The following is a 23051-nucleotide window of genomic DNA, read 5'->3' on the forward strand; positions in this document are numbered from 1 at the left end:
GAATCACCAGCATCATCACTTTCTTTAAAAAATTTTTTTTAATGTTTTTTATTTATTTTTGAGAGACAGAGACAGACAGCGCGAGCAGGGGAGGGTCAGAAAGAGAGGGAGACACAGAATCTGAAACAGGCTCCAGGCTCTGAGCTAGCTGTCAGCACAGAGCCCGACACGGGGCTCGAACCCAGGAACTGTGAGATCATGACCTGAGCTGAAGCCGGACGCTTAGCCGACTGAACCACCCAGGCGCCCCATCATCACTTTCTTTAATATGAGCTGTCGTTGCGTTGACTCTACCTACAAAAATGGCAAAGTATTGCATATTTGAAGAGTGTGGTAAATGCAGATCTTATTCCTTATCATCTACATGTTTCATAATAAATGTTTTTCATCTCAATGTCCGGCAGCTTTACGTGTCGAAGATAGTCAAAGAGAAGGCAAAGCACAGCTTTCTCATCCAGCATGATGGAGGGGGGCCAGGTGACAGACAGGCCCAGTTGTGACACTGACACTTGGAGCCTCTGCTTTTCATTGTGGTCATTATTTGTTCCTTGAGTCCTTTTGCTATTGGCCTCTTAAAACTTGTGAATGACTGTTTCTAAATATGCAGAAATGGACTTCGTTTTCTAATGAAAGGTGGAAAATCTCTTGGTCAGGAAGTGTGCCTTTTCAGACAAGAGTTGGGGAAACTGATTTTGGAGCAAGATCCATTGCTTTCCTTCCTCCAAAGAATCTCCTCATAGAAACCCATTACGACGAGGATTGGCTACCACAACACTCTTCCCATGAAAGCATTTCGCATGAAAACAAGCCAGGAAGTTCTCTAGTCTTCCATAGTCTAGCTCTACCCACCTGCCTCTGTGGGACCAGAGCAGTGGGCAGGGGAAGTCCCTTCCCCCTTCGATGCCCCCCTCCCACCCTGTTTCTTGGAACAAGTGAGTATTCCTTGGCACCAAGGGCAAAGCCACGGTGTGGCCGGTTTCCTTGAGGAATTTACTGAAGTTAAGGGTCCTGACCTTCTGGCTCGGCTTGTATTTGGGCTCTTAACTACCTAGTTTCATAGATCTGGTTAATAAAACTGGCACACTAGTTTGTAAATACACCACGAGAAATCACACATGGAGTGGGGTACTCAGGCAGGCGCAGTTACTGACTGGATTTGCTCTGCATAAGCCCAATTTATGGTATGATAGGAAGGAGGAGTTTGTTCTAGACTGCATCAACGCCAGGTGCCAGGGACTGTGCTCTGTACTGAAGAGATGCTTGTGAACAAAACCGAAGGCATATTTCTTGCTGTAGGCACACCCATGTGGAGTCAGAAGGAGGGTCCTCCAGTGAATTAGTGACAGAATTAAGACAGCCTAAGTTCCTCTTCCCCTGAGAAGCCCTTAGCTGGGCAGTACCTGGTTTTTGTTTCCTAGCGTCTCCTTCACAACATTTATTGATACCTTCGTTCTTTATATTAAGTACAAATACTGACCTACGTCCCAGTTGGACTCCCTCTGGGAGCCATGCATGCTACACTTAAGCGCTCACAGATGGGTGTGCAATCCCTGTCCACACATTTAGAAAATGAGTTGGTACGAAGGACATGGGTGCAAACAGTCCCACTGTTTGTTGTTTTTTTGGGGGGGGGGGTTGTTTTCTTTCCCAGTTGAGGGCATGTTTGGTGATCACAGTGACTGGTTCTGAGATCATGTCCAGTTGAAGCTGAGTTGGTGTTAAGCTGCCCCAGAAGTCAGCCAGTGCCAGCAAGCTCAGTTAGCTCTGCTTATTTTTATTTTTCATTTTTTAATGTTTATTTTTGAGAGAGAGACAGCAGACAGTGAGAGTGAGCGGGGGGAGGGGGGGCGCGCGAGAGAGGGAGACATAGAATCCAAAGCGGGCTCCAGGCTCTGAGTGGTCAGCACAGAGCTTGATGTGGGGCTTGAACTCATAAACCTGGAGATTATGACTGGAGTCGGATGCTTAACCAACTGAGCCACCCAGGGGCCCTAAGTTAGCCCCGCTTATAACTTGGGCTGACATTTTTACTATCGTGAGGTTTTTCTATTTAGGAAAATTATTACCTGCTCATCTTGGATTTTGCTGTGATATTTTCTTTCTTTCTTTTAAATTTGTATGAGAGAGCCAGAGACAGCAAGTGGGGGAGGGGCAGAGAGAGAGAGAGCGAGAGCGAGAGCGAGAGCGAGAGCGAGAGCGAGAGAGAGAGAGAGAGAGAGAGAGAGAGAGAGAATTCCAAGCAGGCTCTGCACTGTCAGTGCACAGCCCGATGTGGAGCTTGAACTCATGAAACCATGAGATCATGCCCTAAGCTAAAACCAAGAGTTGGAAGCTTAACTGACTGAGCCACCCAGGCGCCCTTTGCTGTGATATTTTCCATCAAAGGCCTCAATAATATTTTACCATTGTCCACTTTAGGGCTCCCTCACTAGCATTCAAAATTACGAGAGAAATTTCCCAAGGATAGCAACTGTATTCGTCGGTAGCTATGGTCTTACTTAATGTTCTTAAGTTCTGTTCACATGCTCACTACTTCATGCACTTCTACAACTTTGCTCAGGAAACAGCCTGTGTAATCACTACACACTTGCACAGGATAGAAAATGAAAAGTAACGTTTGCTGTAGAAGTAACGTTTGCTGTAGAAGTAACGTTTGCTGTTTTTTTCTTCATACGACAGAGCCAATTACTTCCCCAAACCTATGGATTTTCCTTTTTTTTTATAAGTTTGAGAGATCGAGTGCACGGGGGAGGGGCAGAGAGAGAGAGAGGGAGAAGGAATCCAAGCAGATTCTAGGCTGACAGCCAAGAACCTGAGGTGGGGTTCAGTCCCAGGAACCCTGAGATCATGACCTGAGCTGAGATCAAGAGTTGGATGCTTAACCCACTGTGCCACCTAGGCAACCCGAGATTTTACTCTATCTCTTGAATCTGTTCACTGGTCTTCATCTCTTCTATCAATGTCCTTCTTACATTTTTTTAAAGCTAGGTTAAGAATATAAAAGATGAGTTATTTTGTTCTTCTAGTACTCAAAGGCTGATAAACTGTATAACCTGAGTGCTGTAATTTTAGGGCCTCTTAAGTTCAGTCTTCTCCTTATGGTTCCAAACTAGAAATGTAGAGTCACCACACCGGTGAGGAAGGAGAAAGGCAAATACACTTTGCAGGAAAATTACCATTCACCTGCTTCTGCATTGCTTCTGCGCTAACCAGTATTGATGATTGCCAGTCTATGTGTGCTGTGTGTGTATTTTAATTGTTGGAAAATCTAGAGAAAATTTAGGGTGATGGTATAGGGCTAAAGGCTAAAATGCTCAGACAGCCAAGGTGTTTGACCAGAAGAATTAAAAGGGGCCACAGAGATTGTGCTGTTCCTATTTTCAGCACTTTGCTCATAGTTTTCATTGCTATTACCCTGGTAATTAGAAACCAAATCCATCAGCACAGGACAGTAAGACTGTCCAGTTGATTTTCAGACACCATGTATTGAAGGTGTTTGGGCCAGGCTTGTGCTGTGCTTTGTACTAAGGAATAGGGCTGTTGAACAAGAGAAGTTACCTTCCCTTCTAAAATGTATTTGCTAGACTAGAGTCACCCAGACACTGGGATTCCACCATCATTGTTTGGCATTAAGGCTCCATCTTAACAGAAAATGATCCCTGGTGGCAGTAAGGGGCTGGGATCTCAGTTCCTCCTCTCAGTTCCCCGAGAACATCGGTTTTTAAGAAGACCCAACGATTTTACTTGGGTTGATTTCGCCTAAAGTACAGTCTCCTTCCCTGCCTCCAGCCACAATAAGCCTAGACCTAAGAACGCTTTCAGTGTGCTAGGTGGGTTGCGGGGCGGGGGCAGAGGTCCGTGCTTAAGTGCCCAACGAAGACTTGATGGAGATGTCATGGCCAGGGGCAGCATCCTCAGGGAAGCCTCAACTTCTGGGAACCCAGAGCTTGTGATTACGTAATCTTTCCTTGAATATGGATTTTAGGAAAATATGCAAAACAACATAAAAGTGGGAGAGATCGATAGAAAAACAAATCTCTTACGGAATGCCGGCTCCAATCAATCCATCGATGCCTGCGATAGGGAGCGACACAGGTCCTCCCCGGGGGAGGGGGAAAGCGACCCGGCGGCTGCTACGCCTGCGCACTGGCGACGACCTGCGGGCGAAAGCACCGGGATTCTAGATACTTTTGCACTCCGTGAGAACGGCCCGATTAAATATTTTTGTTCTCGATTGCTGATGAACCTATGCCGCGGTGAAAAACACGGAATCCCCGAGTGTTGGGATTGTTTCTTAGCTCAGTCCCCGCTCTTTAGGCACTGCCCAAGACAGCCTCCAGTGAGGGTTGTGAAAGCTTGGGGTCCTGGGTTTCTATGACGACCCGCAGGCGTTCCGGGAAAGGGAGAAGCGACCAGAGGTCGGGCGGGAAACACAATTTACCAGTACTGGTTGCAAGTGAGTGTTTTCCATCACGGCCGTTGCCTCCTTGGCGCCAACCCTGCCCCACGCCGAGTCCGCGGAGCTGGCGTGCTCAAGGACGCTGCGTGTCGGGAGCCTGGGAACCGAGTTCCCCGCCTGGAGCGAGGGACGCCATTCGGAAGGGGCGGGTATAGGTGGGTGGGCCGAGGGAGTCCTTCCCCGCCTGGACCCAGACCCTGACCCACCCGCAGGTTTCTCAGTGGCGTCAGGTGACTTGATAGAAGGAGGCGGTCTCCCCGAAGAAGGAAAACCCACGCTAGATGAATTATGAATTATAACCTCTGATCTTAACATTAGCTCTTAATGGGTCTGTCTGTGTCTGTCTCTTTGCTTGCAGGAAGGGGTGACAAGCTAGCTTTCTGGAGGGACTTTCCAAATTACTAAAGAAAGTGGTAGGAGGCATTGTTTATTATGTCTCTTCCGAAAGCGCCCTTCACATTGCTAACCTCCATGTCAACACCTGAGGGAAAAAAATTAAAAGTCTCAGCAGCCAAAGAAGAGACAGGTAAAGTTCCTCATGGATCCCACAGACATCAGTGATCATGACCCTAGTCGGAACTCACAATCCACAGTCTGTTCAGTCTTTTCTAGAATCTGAGATTTCAGGGTGCCTTAATTAGTTGCATTTTTCCAATACACTTGTTTCAATAAAATCAAAAGCCATTCCATTTATAGTATTTTTGAGTCAGAGTCCTGCCTCATTACTCCACCTAAAGACTAATTTTTCAAATGATAAGTTTTTTCTTAACTTTTACTTCTTAAAATTTACATCCAAGTTAGCATATAGTGCAACAATGACTTCAGGAGCGATTCCTAAATGCCACTTACCCATTTAGTCCATCGCCCCTCCCACAGCCCCTCCAGTAACCCTCTGTTTTCTATATTTAAGAGTCTCTTATGTTTTTGTCCCCCTCCCTGTTTTTATATTATTTTTGCTTCCCTTTCATTATATTTATTTGTTTTGTATCTTAAAATCCTCTTATGAGTAAAGTCATATATTTGTCTTTCTCTGACTAATTTCACTTAGCATAATACCTCTAGTTCCATCCACATAGTTGCAAATGGCAAGATTTCATTCTTTTTGATTGCCAAGTAATACTGTGTGTGTGGTGTGTGTGTGTGTGGTGTGTGTGTGTGTGTGTGTGTGTGTGTGTGTGTCTGTGTGTATGCCACATCTTCTTTATCCATTCATCCATCAATGGACATTTGGGCTCTTTCTATATTTTGGCTGTTGTTGAAAGTGCTGCTATACACATTGGGGTGCATGTGCCTCTTTGAAACAGCACACCTGTGTCCCTTGGGTAAATACCTAGTAGTGCAGTTGTTGGGTCATGGGTAGTTCTATTTTTAATTTTTTGAGGAACCTCCATACTGTTTCCCAGAGTGGCTGCACCAGTTTGCATTCCCACCAGCAGTGCAAAGGAGAGCCTCTTTCTCTGCATCCTCACCAACACCTGTTGTTGCCTGAGGTTATGTTAGCCATTCTGATGGGAGTAAGGTGGTATCTTATTGTGGTTTTGATTTATATTTCCCTGATGAGTGATGTTGAGCATCGTTTCATGTGTCTGTTGGCCGTCTGGATTGGATGTCTTCTTTGGAAAAGTGTCACATCTTTTGGCCATTTCTTCACTGGATTATTTGTTTCTTGGGTGTTGAGTTTGATAAGTTCTTTATATATTTTGGATACCTACCCTTTATCTGATATGTCGTTTGCAAATATCTTCTCCCATTCCATCGGCTGCCTTTTAGTTTTGCTGATTGTCTTCTTCCCTGTGAAAAGCTTTTTATTTTGATGAGGTCCCAATAGTTCATTTTTGCTTTGGTTTCCCTTGCCTTTGTAGAGGTATGAGTAAGAAGTTGCTGCGGCCAAGGTCAAAGAGGTTCTTGCCTGCTTGCTTCTTGAGGATTTTGATGGCTTCCTGCCTTACATTTAGGTCTTCCATCCATTCTGAGTTTATCTTTGTGTATGGTATGAGGAAGTGGTCCAGGTTCATTTTTCTGCATGTGGCTGTCCAGTTTTCCCAGTACCTCTTGCTGAAGAGACTATCTTTATTCCATGGAATAGTCTTTCCTGCTTTGTCAAGATGAGTTGGTCATATGTTTGTGGGTCCATTTCTGGGATCTCTATTTTGTTCCATTGATCTGAGTGTCTGTTCTTGTGCTAGTACCATACCGTCTTGATGATTATAGCTTTGTAATACAGCTTGAAGTCTGGGATTGTGATGCCTCCTGCTTTGGTTTTCTTTTTCAACATTACTTTGGCTATTTGGGGTCTTTTCTGGTTCCATATAAATTTTAGGATTGTTTGTTCTAGCTCTGTGAAGAATGCTGATGTTATTTTGATAGGGATTGCATTGCATATGTAGATTACTTTGGGTAGAATTGGCATTTTAACAATATTTGTTCTTCCTATCCAGGAGCATGGAATATTTTCCCATTTTTTTGTGTGTCCTCTTCAATTTCTTTTATCAGTTTTCTATAGTTTTCAGTGTATAGATTTTTTTACCTCTTTGGCTAGATTTATTCCTAGGTATTTTATGGTTTTTGGTGCAATTGTAAATGGGATCGATTCCTTGATTTCTCTTTCTGTTGCTTCATTGTTGGTGTACAGGAATGCAACTGATTTCTGTGCATTGATTTTATATCCTGACACTTGGCTGAATTCCTGGATCAGTTCTTGCATTTTTTTTTGGTGGAATGTTTTGGGTTTTCTGTATAGAGTACCATGTCATTTGCAAAGAGTGAAAGCTTGACCTCCTGGCCGATTTGTATGCCTTTTATTTTGTGTGTGTGTTGTCTGATTGCTGAGGCTATGACTTCCAACACTATGTTGAATAACATTGGTGAGAGTGGACATCTCTGTCTTGTTCCTGACCTTAGAGGGAAAGGTCTCAGTTTTTCCCCATTGAGGATGATATTAGCATTGGGTCTTTCATATATGGCTTTTATGATCTTGAGGTATGATCCTTCTTTCCTTACTTTCTTGAGGGTTTTTATCAAGAAAGCATGCTGTATTTTGTCAAGTGCTTTCTCTGCATCTGTTGAGAGGATCATGTGGTTCTTGTCCTTTCTTTTATTGATGTGATGAATCCCATTGATATTGAACCAGCCCTAGACCCCAGCTATAAATCCCACTTATTATGGTGAATAACTTCTTTTAACCCAATGCAGGGCTCAAACCCATGAAACCAGGATATCATGCCCTGAGCAGAAACCAAGAGTCCCATGCTTAACTGACTATGGCACCCAGGTGCCTCAAATGATAATGAGCTTTATATTGTTTTATTATTTAAAAATTTTTTTTAATGTTTATTTTTTTGAGATAGGACACGAAGGTGAGCAAGCACAAACCGGGGAGGGACAGAAAGAGAGGGGAACTAAGGATCTATAGCGGGCTGTGTGCAGCGATGCCCAAGGAGGGGCTCGAACTCATGAACAATGAGATCATACCAAGGCCAAGTCTGACGCTTAACCAACTGAGCTGCCCAGGGTCCCCAGTTTTATATTGTTTTAAATTCACCCATTTTGAGTATGAATAGTTGCATGAAACTGCTTTTTTGGTACCTGGTCTCTGACTTTAAGAAACCAGTTTGTATCCGGTTTTAGTAATTACTCTAAAAGACAAGAATTCCTTATTTAAGATTTTCATTCATACACAGATAAATACAGATCTGTACTAAAATGAGAATCAGCTAGACTCATTCCTACTCCCACACTAAACTCCCTACAACATTTTCATCTTGTTTTTAGGGAAGATTGTGCTAAAGCCCCACCAGCATTTTTTCTGCCCTGCTGTGATACTCTAACTCGTTTTCAAACAATCAAGAGATTTGATAATGTGAACTTGAGCAGTTTTGCTACACCTCCCTGTAGATATTAACATAAGCCATACTTTGTGAGGGACATAGATCAGTGGAGAATTCTGTAACGGAGACAGCCCAACCCTCCTTGACTGCCTTCATAGGAGGCCTTTTCCTATTTGTCCCCATTCCCCATCTTCACGATTCCTCTGCCCTAGTCAGGCTGCATAGAACGTTCTTCGTGCTGTTCCTCCTCTGCCAGTTTATGCGAATGGTTCCGCTCTCTTCATTTCCAACCCTGCTCATTCTGCTTTCACTCTTAAACCTAGCGCTGATCCCATCCACTGTCCAAATGCCCCGATTTAGTGTAAATTATTCTCATCTTTGAATTCACACAGAAATAATTACTCAACAATTGGACAGTTTTGAGGAGAGATTACTTTTGTCATTTTCACATCAAAGAGAAAGTAGACATTTCCATCATTTTAAGGCTATCCCACTTAATTGAGCAAATGAAGTGAATTTAATTTTCAGTTTGGAACTTGGAATAATTGTGCCTCAGTTTTTGAAGCTGTGTGTGATGTAAAGGTGAGGAGGGCGGGCAATGTGAGTTTTTTTCCTTGACAAGATGACGTTCAGCATTTAAAATATTGTTATGTTTTCGGCAACCAGAAACAAGTGTTTTCTGTGTTAGAAACATACAGATGGTATTGAGAGGCAGCTTGGACATCTGCAACAAAGTCTACAAAAAATTACAGCACTTTTTCTTTTTCGTTTCTTTCTTAGGACTGCCTGAGCTAAAGGAGAAAAAGAATATGGTGCATCATTCAGAACCGCTTCTGGCATCCCTTCCAAATGAGTTCATCCCTGAGGAAGTTCTTCTTTCTCTGAGCTCTGCCGCGGACGCTGGTCCTTGTCCTGATACCTTACTGCCTCCTAAGAAGGTTAAAACCCCGAAGGTGAACATACACATACATGGAGTACTTGGGAACACATGTCTTCTTGGTATCCAGTTCATTAAGTATTTACTGAGCATGTTATTGTTAAAAACCACAATTCAACTGAGTAAACTTGAAGATCTAATTCGCTTTCTTCAACAATTCATGAATCAGGCAGCATCCCACATAGGAAGTGGAAAGGAACTCTGAGGAGCTGTACAAAATAGAGAGCTTTTACTGGCAGAAGGGGGCAGGGACATGGAAGCCATTAACAAAAGAGGATTATTTCAGGCAAGGTCGTCTTCCCCTTGGGGGACGGGTGGGAGCCTGTCAAGCTGATTACCTCACTTGTGCTGATCAGAAACTTGCAGCCGATGGGCTTAAAATGCCCCTCTGGGAGATGCCAGAACTGCAGTTGGGTAAGGTGCTACTTAAGTGTTGGTTTGCTGATGTGGGGCTTACCACAAGTGACTCCATTTTGGGCCTGTTGTTTCTTTTTTAACATTATATGTTCTCGATTGTCTTCCAAAATACTTTAAAATTAAGTTCCTAGTTTGAAAACTAAAATCGTTTGCACCAGTGTTGCCAAGGAAATGCTTTTTTAAATGTGATTTACCTAAGTAATCATAACTGCTCTTAGTCTTGATATTTTTCTTTCACTTTGGAATTGTCCTAATTTTACTTTTCCTCTGTAGTTTCAAATGAGAATTCTGCTCTTTTTCTCCATACACTATCCAAATGCCCTTAATGTAAATATTGAATAAGATTAAGGATTGATTTCATTTGATTAGAGCGCCCTCTGCTGTGTATTCATGTATTTGCTTTTTCCCCCAGGGTACTCTTCCACGTCCTGCTGACCAAGTCTGGCATCACCCTATTCGAAGAACTAAGTTCAAGTACCTGATTGACCATCCCGTTTCAGTAACGGGTGCTGGAAGGTAAGGAGGCAGCTGGTAGGGTAGATGCAGAGGAATTGAGTCGTTTCCTCATTTTCCCTCATCTCTGTGGGAGCTGCACAACTGGAAAAATCATAGTATCAAAGATTTTAAGTTTAAAGCATGCAGTATTTTTGATGAAGCAGAATACAGTCTGAAGAAGGTTCAGGACCATCCTGTGTGTATGATTCTTATCTCTACCTGCTTTTGGTTTGTTTAGATTTGCTTTTTGCAAGCCTTTCTGTGCTTGTCCTCTCACTCTTCTGTCCCTTGTTGTCCCCTAGTAAAAGGGACAAGATCTGAAAGAGTCCCTTTAGTACCTCTTTCACCTGTCCTTTTAAGAAGAGTGAGGTGACACAGCTTCATGAAAACCTTGAAAAGTGAGTACTTATTCCCTGGTTTTCCTCAAAGTGAAAGCTCAGCCTTTACACTGTTTCAGATCAAAATCAACAAGAACTATTTGTTGTTTTTATACCATTCCTAAGAATATTCTAAATGTCGCCATCTTCTCCGTGAAGATTGTGGCCTGCTCATTTTCTCCGCCTGGTCCATTTATCAGTTGTCTGCCCCTCGTGAGATCACTTCACCTGAAAGGAATGTTCTGTAGGTTATTTAGTCTGAGTTCCATTTGCTCATTTGTAAAAAGAGAATAATGGACTAGTCTATTTTGTGTACCTCCCAGGGACATTGTAAAAGCACATATTATAAAGGAGATAATGAACAATGCTCTATCTATCAAGATCAGCACCCAACATGGGGCTTGATCTCATGGCCCTGAGATCAAGAGTCACATGCTCCACCAACTGAATCAGCCCGCTGTCCGTATACAGTGCTGTTTAAATATAAGCTGTCACTGCCCAGCTATGTCTCAGTGCTAGGAAGAATGGCAGGAACTTGGGCTATTAACTTTTGTGTCCTGGGGCTTTGTGTCAAAATATCTATACTTTATTTTATACCTTCAGATCATGGTTATAATTATTAGTAGTAATAATTAGTTATGAGATGTTTGAAGTACTTTGAAAAAAATAATAAGCTCTATCTGAATGCAGCAGTAACCCGACATTAAAGTTTTCATGTCAAATGACTTCTGACTTGAAAGTTTTAAACCGTGAAGACCTTTGTTGTGGTAAAGAGAATAATGGCCTCCCCCCAGATGTTCTCACTGTAGCTCCGGACCACCTACCTTACATAGCAGAAGGGACTTTGCAGATGTGATTAAGGTTAAGGACTTTGCGATGGGGAGATTACCTGGATTCTTGGGATGGGCCCAACCTAACTGCCTCAGGCTGTAGAGTGGAAAAAGAAGGAAGTTGAATAGGTCGGAGAGATGAGGCAGAAGAAGGAGGACAGATTCAAAGTGCGAGAGGGAAGGGACTCAGCCTACTGCTGCTGACTGTGAAGATGGAGGAAGGGAGGCCACAGGCTAAGAACTGCTGTCGGCCTCTAGAAGCTGGGTATGGCCCCCAGCTGACAGCTGTCCAGGAAACAGAGGTCTCAGTCCTAGAACTGCAAGGAATTGAGTTCCCTTCACAACTCCAGCGGACGTGGAAATGGATCCTCCCCTGGAGCGTCCAGAAGGAGTGCAGCCCTGCAGACACCATGATTTTACCCCATGCGACCTGTGTTGCACTTCCGACCCAGAGACTGTAAGGTAATTAACCTTGTTGTTTAAGCTGCTAAGTTTGTGGCGACTCATTCTGGGTCCAGTAGGAAACTAACACGTGTATGCATAACTAATGGTATTTATGACACGAGGAAGCTTGTCTAGCGACCTTAAATATTTAGAGCAATGCAGTAAAATACAAAACAGCCCAGCAAATAGCCTTGGAGGAATATTTTTTCAACACCTTTATCAGAGTTCAGTGCAGAAAAGAAAATCTATTTTAAGCAGCAAATCAAGTATTTACAAAATCGTTGGAAGGGCTAAAGGGGCAGGTCCGAAGCCCTACTTTTGGGAAGTCGCAGAACAGGATGGAATTCACCCCCTGTGCAGGCTACTTACCTCCAGGGCTTTGAGAAGAGTTCGAGAGCATGCCCCTTTGGGGCACCTGTCAGTTAAGCGTCTGATTCTTGATTTCAGTTCAGGTCATGATCCCAGAGTCATCTATCAAGTCCTACATCGGGCTCTGCTGAGTGTGGAGACTGTTTGGGATTCTCGCTTTCCCTCTCTCTGCCCCTCTCACCTGCTCGTGCATGCTCTCTCTCTCTCTCTCTCAAATAAAAAAATAAAAGTGTATGCCCCCTTGAATAGATATTGTCTAAAGAAGATAAAGATAGCCAACATGCACATGAAAAGATGCTCAACATCATTAGCGATAAGGAAATGCAAATCAAACCACGAAGAAATATTACTTCACCCCTGCTAGGATGACCATAGTCAAAAAGTAGATGATAACGAGCATTTATGATGATGTAGAGACACCGGAAGTGTTAGCCATTGCTGGTGGGAGAGTAAAATGGAGTAGCCTCTTTGGAAAACACTTGGGCGGTTCCTCAAAAATGTGAGCATAAGCAAATCATATGGCCCAGCAATTCCGCTCCTAGCTGTACACCCAAGAGAACTGACCATGTTTGTCTGCAAAAAAACTTGCACGAACGTTCATGGTAGCATTATTCGTGCAGCCAAAATGTGGAAACAAACCAACTGTCCATCTATTGATGAGAAAAATAAAGAAAATGTCATCTGCCATGGAATATTATTCAGCCATAAAAGGAATGAACTACTGATACAAGCTGTAACATTGACGAGTCTTAAAAACATGCTACATGAAGGAAGCCAGTCATAAAAGGGCACCTGTGTGTTTCTGTTTATGTGAAATGTCCTGGAGAGGCAAATCCGTAGAGAGGAGATTAGATACCTGGCTGCTGGGTGCGGCTGGGGAGGAGAGGGGGGAGTGCTGCTAATGGGTAGGGACTTTCTGAGAGAGGGGTCATAAAGATAGTCTGGAACGAGACACTGGCAGTGGTTATACAACTTAATGAGTATATTAAAATTTGTAAATTGTGAATATCGTAAAAACTTGTGAATATACTAAAAGTATGTAAATTGTGCCCTTTAAAAAGGTGAATTTTATGGCATGTGAATGATACTGCAATTTAAAAAAAAAGTCTCCTTAACTGAGATCCAAGGATCAGGAAGCTGAAACCATAAAGCTGTCACTGCTACTGTCACTGTTGTTACTGCACTGTCCCTCTGGATCCAGATAGCTAGAGGGTGGATTCTGGAATGTTGCTTCAGGAAAACCACTTTTCCATGGTGTTGCTGGCAGAAGCTGCTAAAAAGCCTGACAGGAAAATGGCTTCCGTCTCACTTCTACTTCTAAAATCTGCAAAAGTGCATCTTCTTGTGGAACTTATTTATTTATTTATTTATTTAAAATCTGGAACGCTTCACAAATTTGCATTTCTTCCTTGCGTCGGGGCCAGGCCAATCTCTTCTGTGTTGTCCCCATATTAGAGTATGTGCTGCCTGTGGGACTTAGTTCCCACTCAGAACCCTGGCTGCAAGGGTGTCTGGGAAAATGCTTTCCAACCCCTCCCATCCGAAGAGGGTATCCTCCCCTCCACACCCCAGGGCCTGCCATATTCCACTACTGACCTAGGCGTTGGAAACATAACCAGACTGTCCTCAAGATACTTCTAGCTTCAGCGGTCATTACCTGACTTGTCAAGAAAAGATTATGTTGTGTTACACATATTCTGTTCAAGAAAGCCACAAAGTTTTAAAGACATTTTAGAAAGATTTAATGTTTTTCAAAAAGCATACCTCAGGGATTTGGAAATCACTGTCTCTGAAATACCTCATTCCCTGACAATGTCAGATAAAAGACATGCTTATTTATGAGCATAACTTACCCAGTGATGATTTGAAGAAAAATTTGAAGGATGAACTCAGTTTGATAATCTGGGTGATCCAGTTTTTATATTGTGGCTCAGAATCAGAGTGGTTTTTGTTTTTGTTTTTTGGGTCTTCTTTTGTAAACAAAATTAGATTTTCCAGAAGAGTAGAAGCAGGTGATTTTCCACAAGAGTATTAGGAGAAATAAAACCTATATCTCTAATTATTTTTTGATGAGAAATTAGATTCCAGCAAATAAACCAAATGTTCCCTCTAAAAACAAAGATAACAATAATTTAATAATAGAAATATAAAGATTCCTAAAATTACTCAGAAAACTTGAATGACACTTACCAAACCAACACTTCCCTTAGAAAGATGTGTCTGTGGGGCGCCCGGGTGGCTCAGTCAGTTAAGCATCCGACTTCGGCTCAGGTTGTCATCTCATGGTTCTTGAGTTTGAGCCCCGTGTTGGGCTTTGTTTTGGCAGTTCAGAGCCTGGAGACTGCTTTGCTTTCTGAGTCTCCCTCTCTCTCTCTCAAAACTAAATAAACATTAAAAATTTTAGGAAGATGTGTATGTGTATATATGTTTATATATGAACCATTCATTGTTTTTAGCTAATAAAGTAGTATTGACCAACCTCTAGCAGTTACTGGTGTGATCATGACTAATGTCCCATCATCCTAAGAGCATTTTTCTACAAACACCAACTTTATTGAAATAACTTTGGCACAAAAATTGTGTATATTTAAGGTGCACAGTTAGAGGTTTTAATAAATGTATGCATTGTGAAAAGATCACCGCAATCAAGCTAAATAACTTATCTGTCACCTCTGTATAGTTAGCACTTGTGTGTGTGTGTTAAGATTAAATGTAGCAAATTACAAATATACAGTACAGTGTTGCTAACTGTCATCACCGTGCTGTACATTAGGTCTCTGGAACTCGTTCATCTTGCATAACTGAAACTTTGTACTTTTTGGCCAACATCTCGTTTCCTCCTTCCCTCTGTGCCCTCGCTTGCAGTATTTGTCTTTGTCTGGCTTGTTTCACTTGGCATAATGTTCTCCAGCTTCACCCGTGCTGTCACAAATGGCAGGATTTCCCTTCTAAAGGCTGAATAACATTCCAATGTATATGTAGGTATACACATACATATACACATTTTCTATCCATTCATTCGTTAGTGGACATTAAAGTAGTTTCTATGTCTAAGCTATTGTGCATGAACATGGAAGTGTAGATATCTCATCAAGAACCAGATTATTCCTTTGGATATAAAACCAGAAGTGGGGTTGCTGGATCCTATGGTAGTTCTATTTTTTTTTTAAGGAAGTTTCATGCTATTTTTCATAATGGCTGTACCATTTACAATTGGAGGGAGGGACAGAAACATGTGAAAATCATGTGCAGTAAGTGACATGATCATAACTGTGCAGTAGGAAGATGAATCTGGAAGAAGTGTGTAGAATATACTAGAGAGACTTGAGAATCCACATTAAAAAGTAAGGACAGCTTGGACTAGTGATTGGCACTGGCTAGAGACAATAGAATCAATGCTAGAATGATGATGAGGGTGACTATAAAATCAATAAGTATTCGTGATATGTGAAAATTAGGACAATGGATAGGAGGGAATCAACTATATATGCTGAGATTTTGATGAATGGAATGGTGGTACTTCCTGACAGAATTAGTGAAGATAGGAGGGTAAAAAGTTAGAATGGAGGGAGAATTATTGTTATGTAGAGGTAACAAATGTGATAAGGTGAGATTTGATGGCATTGCCAAGAGAGAAAGTATAGGGAAAGACAGAGGGATGAGGCCAGAATGTTGCAGAATATTTCCATTTAGTAGGCAGGAGGTCATAGAGAAGTCCAGAAGGAGAAGTCCAAGAACAAGAAGAATCCAGTAGCACAGAGGATAGAGGAAAGGAGAGTATTTTTGAAAAGAGAGATGATCAACCCTTGGAAATATTACAGGGAAATAGTGGAAGGGAAGAGCTGATGACTTAGCAGTAGAAAGTCGTCAGCTTTCTAGCATGGTTTCAAAGAGAAATGGAGATGGACATCAAGATTGCAAGGATATTTCAAGGAAACATGTTTAACAAGAAAGTGAGAGATCAATAGATAGATCGTGATAACATGACAGCAATGCATGGTCAAGGGAAGGTTTTTTAGAAGGGGAAGAGACTTGAGTTATAGACCAAAGGGAGTATTCTCAGAGGGGGAGACCCACAGAAAGTAGACTGATGGAATGAGATCCTGAAGGATGAGGGTAAAGATGAAATCAAGGACACCAGTGGACAAAATACCCCTGGGGAAGAGAATGCATCCTCGACTGAAGTTGAAGGAGGGGTAAGAATTTGTGAAGTGAGTGAGAAATGTGAGGTGGAGAAGAGGAGGAATGGGTGGAGGTAGGCGTGGTTCGTGTCTAATGCCTCAGCCGTCTTAGTGAAGTGTGACGTAAGGAGGCCGATTCTGTGCCCCTTTTCATGCACTCGATGGGCCTCACATTATCCAGTAGCCAGACAGAAATTTATTTTGTTAATATATTTTTCTTATTTTTTAGGGATATTTCTTTTCTGTATGATGTTAAATATATTAAAGGAAAAACCAAGAAATACTCGGTTTGTCCCCCACATTTGGACTGTTCATTACAGTCAAGAGATGGTGTCATTGTGCCTCATAAGGTAAATAAAGTATCTGACAAATAATTTTCTCTTTCTCTACTTAAAAAAATCATTTCCCTAAAATATAAAGTGTTGTTGTACTGTAACTATAACCTGTATTGCTTATTAGTTTTTGTAGCACTTTCTAATTATTTCTAGGAAAGGTATTTAGTGTGAAAAGATTTAGAATACCTTAACTTTAAGCCATTTTCCAAACTATAGTTCTCCACTTTAATCTAGAAAGTACAGTATAGGAAACTAGATTTTTAAAAAATTTACTCTCTAAACTTGTAGAATTCTTATTTTTGGCATATTGCTAAGGTGAATTTTAAAGAGTCAGTGGGTTACTGAATGTATGGGATATATGTAAATAATACTAAAACCAAGGCTCTTTAATTCATGGTTATGTTTTTAATGTGTGCTTTGCTAAAAGTTTTTTACTTCTTGCCATGACCCGTGTTAGTTACTAATACTGTTCTCTCTGTAATCAAAATCTCTTAACTTAATAAGAGTAGTGTTGATTTATGCAATTCATTTTTTTTCATTTACTAATGTTTTCATTCTTGTCTGTCTTTCTTTTAAGCCAAAGAAACTAACAGATACTTTGATTCCTGAAGAATTTCATATTGTGTCAAATTTAGGAGTTTCAGGTTTGGAGTGTTATGATGAGTGAGTACTGTGATGCGTGCACGCGCGCACACACACACACACACACACACACACACACTCTCTCTCTCTCTCTCTCTCTCTCTCTCTCTCTCTCTCTCTCTCTCTCTCTGGATATCTGACAGATGGAATTGTTTCCTCTTTCCCAGACACAGAGGAACTGAGAACAGTTCACCCACCTTACTAGGTAATATCCACATTGAAATAGGGAAGCCTTTGGCCTTCTATCCTAAATTTAAGAAAGAAGTCAAAAACTAATGAAAAAGTCTGTTTGAAAACCGTTTGGGATTTTAGCGATCATATTGTTCTGTGTCTCTTCCTACTGTTTAATTTTGAGTTAAACAAATTGATGCTTTAAACAAAAAGGATCTTTGCTCTGATTGCTCGCCTGTGCCTCTTTGGCAGTGGCTTTGAGCCATGGCCGTGGAGACAAAGGCAAGCAGCCCTGGGAGCTGCCGTCGCAGAGCGAACACACTCAGGGCCTCGCTCCAGCCTGCGCACTCGTCATCTCGTTTTCCTTGTCATCCTGCTTGTGGGGTGAAAACTGGGATCTTGCCTATATTTTCTGAAACCATGTGTGAATGTTTCGTAGTTTAAACAGCCAGAACTTTGGACTAAGATTTTATAATAAAATCTCCAGAGGCTGTCTTGCCTTTTCCAGTTCATGTGTTATGTGGCATATCCTTATGGTAATGGCTTTCAGAACAATATTTTGCCAGAGAACTAAATGGAATTCATTTTGGAGGGAGTTTTTTATTTTTATATGATTTATAAAAACAGGGCAAGGAACTCTCATGTACCTCTATTTTAACTCACTGAGTATTTACATTTTGCCTTATTTGTTTTAAAACCACATATACAGAGGAGCCTGGGTGACTCAGTTGGTTGAGCGTCTGGCTTTGGCTCAGGTCATGATCTCACAGTTCCTGGGTTCGAGCCCCGCATCAGGCTCTGTGCTGACAGCTCAGAGCCTGGAGCCTGCTTCGGATTCTGTGTCTCCCTCTCTCTCTGCCCCTTCCCTGATCGTGATCTGCTTCTGTCTCTCAAAAATAAATAAATGTTAAAAAAAATTATAAAAATAAAAAAGATAAAAACACGTATACATAAACACACACACATTAAAACTATTCAAAAGTAAGTTCACAATGTCATGACCCATTATCACCAAATATTTCAGTGTATATTTCCTAACAACCCACCAGCTGTAGATCTTTTTGATGACTTTTTTAGTGTCATCATTTCTCACATGTTTATTAGTTAGCATTTTACCAGATGGACTCATGGATTTCTATTCATTTTTTCAGTGGGTTCTAATTTCTTACTGTGATTATTTTTGTGTTCAAAACTTCTTAGATTTGGCCAATGTTAGCTTCCTGATCTGGCTTGTATTCTCCTTCGACATGTCCCCACCATTCTTTGAGTGTTTCCTTATTTTTTGACTCAATAAGATTTCCAGGTTCGTCCCGTATTTCCCAATTCAGGCTGTGGAATGAGCTATGTCGCTTCTCCTGGAAGTACTGTTCCTTTCGGTGGAGAATGGTACTTAGAAATCAAGATCTGCGTGGTGGGTGTGCCCATTGCTCCTGGGGTATCATTGCTTCTGGTTTCTCTCACTCATTTTTGAAACTTTGTTTTGAATCTTTATATTCCCTGGAGATTTTTCACTGATTTAAATTCTGAAAATGGACCTTATTAACCATCTCAGTTCCGTTAGGGGACAGAACCAAAGGAAGTGCTTGCTAACTAGGGAAGAAAAAGAAACATAAATAATAATGAATTAGAAGAATTACTATGTGGTTCTCAATGTGATACTCATTTACGTGTAAACAAGCACTTTCAGAGGATAGGTAAGGCTGGCAGTGAGGAAGACTGGGTTCTAGTTTCATCATTGCTTAGTAATTTTATAACCTGTTTCATCATTTAACTTTGTGGACCTCAGTGTTCTTAGAACATCCTTCCACCTTTGAAAAGGCATTTAAAAAAAAGAAGCAAGGAAGTTTTCATATTTTAACATATGAAGAATGTGATTAAAACTGCTCCAGTAAAAATATTCTAAATATGATAAATATTACATCTGTGTCTGTAGATTGGTAAGCATGATCTTGTGTGTAAAATGACGGACCTTTTGGGTTGCCTCCAAGCTTCTCCATTTCATGAGGTCTCAGGTTCCTCATGTTGTGATATGTGATAGACATGCCAGTTAACTTTCTCACGACAATATTTGCCTGTTTTGTTTATTGCAGTAAATATACTACTCTCCTCACAGATCATGAAAACAGGCTATTGCTCTTCCCATCCATGTAAGTATTTCTTACCTGGTTTATTCTTGAAAGTATTTCTCAGAAGGAATATATACACAGTTTTTTTTTTCATAGTGATTTATTATACAGAAAATATTAAAATTGTAGCAGAAACCAAAGATAATAATTATCCACAATTCTATCTAATCAGTGTTTTCATTTGTCCAATTGCATGTTCAATTTTTATATATCTATAATAATAGTTAAGTACTATAAAATGCTTTTTCACAGTATTAAATTTCTTTTTTCTATAATTTTATTTTATTGTGTAAGGAACACTTAACATGAGATCTATGTTAATTTTTTTTTCAGTGCAGCGCCATTGAGTCTTGGAACAATGTTCCACAGCAGAAATTTGCTATAGAGTTCTTTTTTCTTCTTCTTGTCTCTCCTTTGTCCCTTTTCTTCTCTTACATTGTGAAGTAACCAATATTAAGAGCTTGGTATTTACCTATCCACATTTCTTCTATGTTCCTATAATCCTACACAATAAGTATATAGAATTTTTGGAGGTAAGCATTATTTTGTGAAAAAGAGGATCATACTGTTTACGTTTTCTTTTTTCCTTTTTCTTCTTTTTATTTTTATGTTATTACTGGTATAATCCACTAGATCAGGATATATAGGGCGAATGCTTTAAAATATCAATATTCGATATTATATACATTTCTAGATATTATTTTTCTGTCATTTGACAATGACCTGTTATAGCACTAATTACATAAGCCTGCCACTTTAATCTCTTAGGAAACCTAATAAAAGAGTAGAAGTGGTCCAGCTGAATGATGTGATGGACGCCATGCTAGAGAGGGCTGGTGTGGAGGATCAGGAGTATACAGGGCCAACCAAGGTAATTGCAAAGATCAATGTAACCTAGTGGTTGAGAGCATGCATTCTGGAGCCAGGAAGTCTGGACTGGAATCCTGGCCCTGCCATTTATTAGCTAGTGACCTTAGGCAAATCACTTGTTATTTGTGTCTCAATACCCTCATCTTTAAATTAGGGGTAATATGATTCAGCAGTTGCACTATTAGGTATTTACTGAAAGGAAATAAAAATACAGATCCAAAGAAGTACATGTACCCTGATGTTTATAGCAGCATTATCAACAATAGCCAAACTATGGAGAGAGCCCAAATGTCCATCAGCTGATGGATGGATAAAGATGTGGTATATATACACAACAGAATATTACTCAGCCATCAAAAAGAATGAAATCTTGCCACTTGAAGTGACGCGGATGGAGCTAGAATGTATTGTGCTAAGTGAAATACGTCAGAGAAAGACAAATGCCATATGATTTCACTAATATGTGGAATTTAAGAAACAAAACAGATGATGAACACATAGGAAGAGGGGGTAAAAAGAAAACAGAGGGAAACAAACCACAAGAGAATCTTACTAATAAAGAACAAACTAAGGGTTGACAGAGGGAGGTGGTGGGGGATGGGCTAGAGGGGTGATAGGTACTAAGGAGGCACTTGTTGGGATGAGCACTGGGTGTTGGATATAAGTCATGAATCACTGACTTGTACTCCTGAAACCAGTATTGTACTGTATGTCAACTAAAATTTAAATTAAAAAATAAAATAAGTAAGAGGTAATAATAATATCTACTTCATAGTATTGTTGAGATTAAATGGCATCTGAAGGTAAGAGGCTTAGAATAGTGCTTGGCATGTAGTAAACACTGTATAATTGTTAGTATTATTATTACTGTGTTTCCTACACTGTAAGGCATCACTGAGTATAAGACCCTTATTCTTTTATGTACCATGAAAACATTGATTAAACCATGTTTCTTACCACTTAAAAATTTTATTTTGTTAATGAAAAGAGCTTGTTCAATCTTACATGGATATAGATATTTTTCTTTATGCAGGCTCTTCCTCTTTTATAAATTTTTATTTTTATAGAATTTGAAACTTATAGACAAGTTCAGTATAAGGCATTTCTGTGTAAGCTTTACCCAATCAGAGTTTACGTTGTGCCCTACTTGCTTTTTCATTCTCTCTTCCTCTCTTCATGCATATTTCTATATGTATAGTTTTTTCCTGAACCATTTTACATACGCTGGTAACATCATGCCTTTTTATCACATTTCAGGTTATATTTCCTATGGATTAGGACATTCTCTTATATACCCATAATACAGTTATCAAAGTCAAGAGATTTAACATTGATGTGATAGTACTATCTGTCCATATTCAAATTTCAGATTTTATCAATTCTCCATATAATAATTTTTATAGCTACTTACCCTTCTTTTTCAGGATTTCAGGATCACATAGTGCTTTTATTTATTTATATAAAAGCATTTTGTTTTAATGTTTATTCATTTTTGAGAGAGAGAGAGAGAGAGAGAGAGAGAGAGAGAGAGAGAGACAGAGCATTACCGGGGGAGAGGCAGAGAGATAGGAAGACACAGAATCTGATGCAGGCTCCAGGCCCTCAGCTGTCAGCACAGAGCCCAATGCAGGGCTCGAATTCACGGACCATGAGCTCATACCTGAACTGATGTTGGATGCTTAACTGACAGAGCCACCCAGGTGGCCCCTCACATAGTGCTTTTAGTTGTTGGGTTCTTTTAGACAACTTATAATCTGAAACAGCCCTTTGTTTTTCTTGACCATGATATTTGGAAGAGCAGACACCAGTTAACCTGTAGAATGTTCTTCAGATTTGGTTTGTCTGATATGTACTTAAGATTAGATTAAGGTTACATAGTTTTGTCAGGGATGATACAGGAGCAATACAGTGACCTTCTCAGGGCACTGTAGAAAGAGGTACATGATTAAACATAGATTTTTAAAAGTAATACATCATTTGTGTGTATATGTTTATAAAGAAAACTGTAAGTGAAATAAATTATCAAGGTGTTTATGTCCTAAAATGGTTTTTTACTGACAAGACTATAAAAAACACTGATGATATTCCTTGTCTTCTGCCAGATGCACAAACTCCTGCATATACTGAAGAAGGAACAGACTATTTACAATACAGTATTTCATGAACTTATTCGACAAGTCAGTGTGGACTGTGCAGATAGAGGAGAACTACTGTCCAAAATCAGGTTGGAGCCCTTACTGGAACATCCTGGTTTCCTTTTGAGTTTTCTATTACAATTATGTTTAGATCTGTTTTTGAGAAAATCACAAAAATTCCCATCTCTATCCTATTGGTAACAAGGAACTGAATTGCATTTCTCTTATTTTTTCTATACTAAAAATATGGTAGTTGAGAACTTCCTTAAGGTGATTTCTGTTGGGATGTTTGATACCACATTCTCTTATTATTGGGAGTGAAGTGCTATGTGAAATACTAAAAAACAGTACAGATTTTGGAGACAGACTGATCTGGTTTCAAACCATCATCTAGATGTGTCACCTTGGTAAAAATGTGAGCCTTAGTTTTCTCACC

General features: G+C 40.5%; 1 protein-coding gene and 1 non-coding gene across 2 annotated transcripts in view; one reads left to right on the forward strand and one right to left on the reverse strand.

The window, feature by feature from the left end:
* Nucleotides 1-4409: 4409 nt before the first annotated feature.
* AXDND1 (axonemal dynein light chain domain containing 1) overlaps nt 4410-23051 on the forward strand; it is an 80023-nt gene continuing 61381 nt past the window's right edge. The window contains exons 1-9 of the mRNA XM_029933358.1: nt 4410-4456; nt 4818-4985; nt 9067-9239; nt 10053-10156; nt 16566-16686; nt 17249-17334; nt 19575-19631; nt 20379-20481; nt 22583-22704. Coding sequence (XP_029789218.1) covers nt 4892-4985; nt 9067-9239; nt 10053-10156; nt 16566-16686; nt 17249-17334; nt 19575-19631; nt 20379-20481; nt 22583-22704 — 860 coding nt within the window. The 5' untranslated portion in view covers nt 4410-4456; nt 4818-4891. The remainder of the gene's footprint in view (nt 4457-4817; nt 4986-9066; nt 9240-10052; nt 10157-16565; nt 16687-17248; nt 17335-19574; nt 19632-20378; nt 20482-22582; nt 22705-23051) is intronic.
* On the reverse strand, nt 13528-13631 carry LOC115288821. Its single transcript, XR_003907210.1, has one exon. It is a non-coding gene; the product is annotated as a U6 spliceosomal RNA (small nuclear RNA).

This window comes from Suricata suricatta, chromosome 3 (genome assembly GCF_006229205.1).
Source record: "Suricata suricatta isolate VVHF042 chromosome 3, meerkat_22Aug2017_6uvM2_HiC, whole genome shotgun sequence".
Taxonomy (NCBI): domain Eukaryota; kingdom Metazoa; phylum Chordata; class Mammalia; order Carnivora; family Herpestidae; genus Suricata; species Suricata suricatta.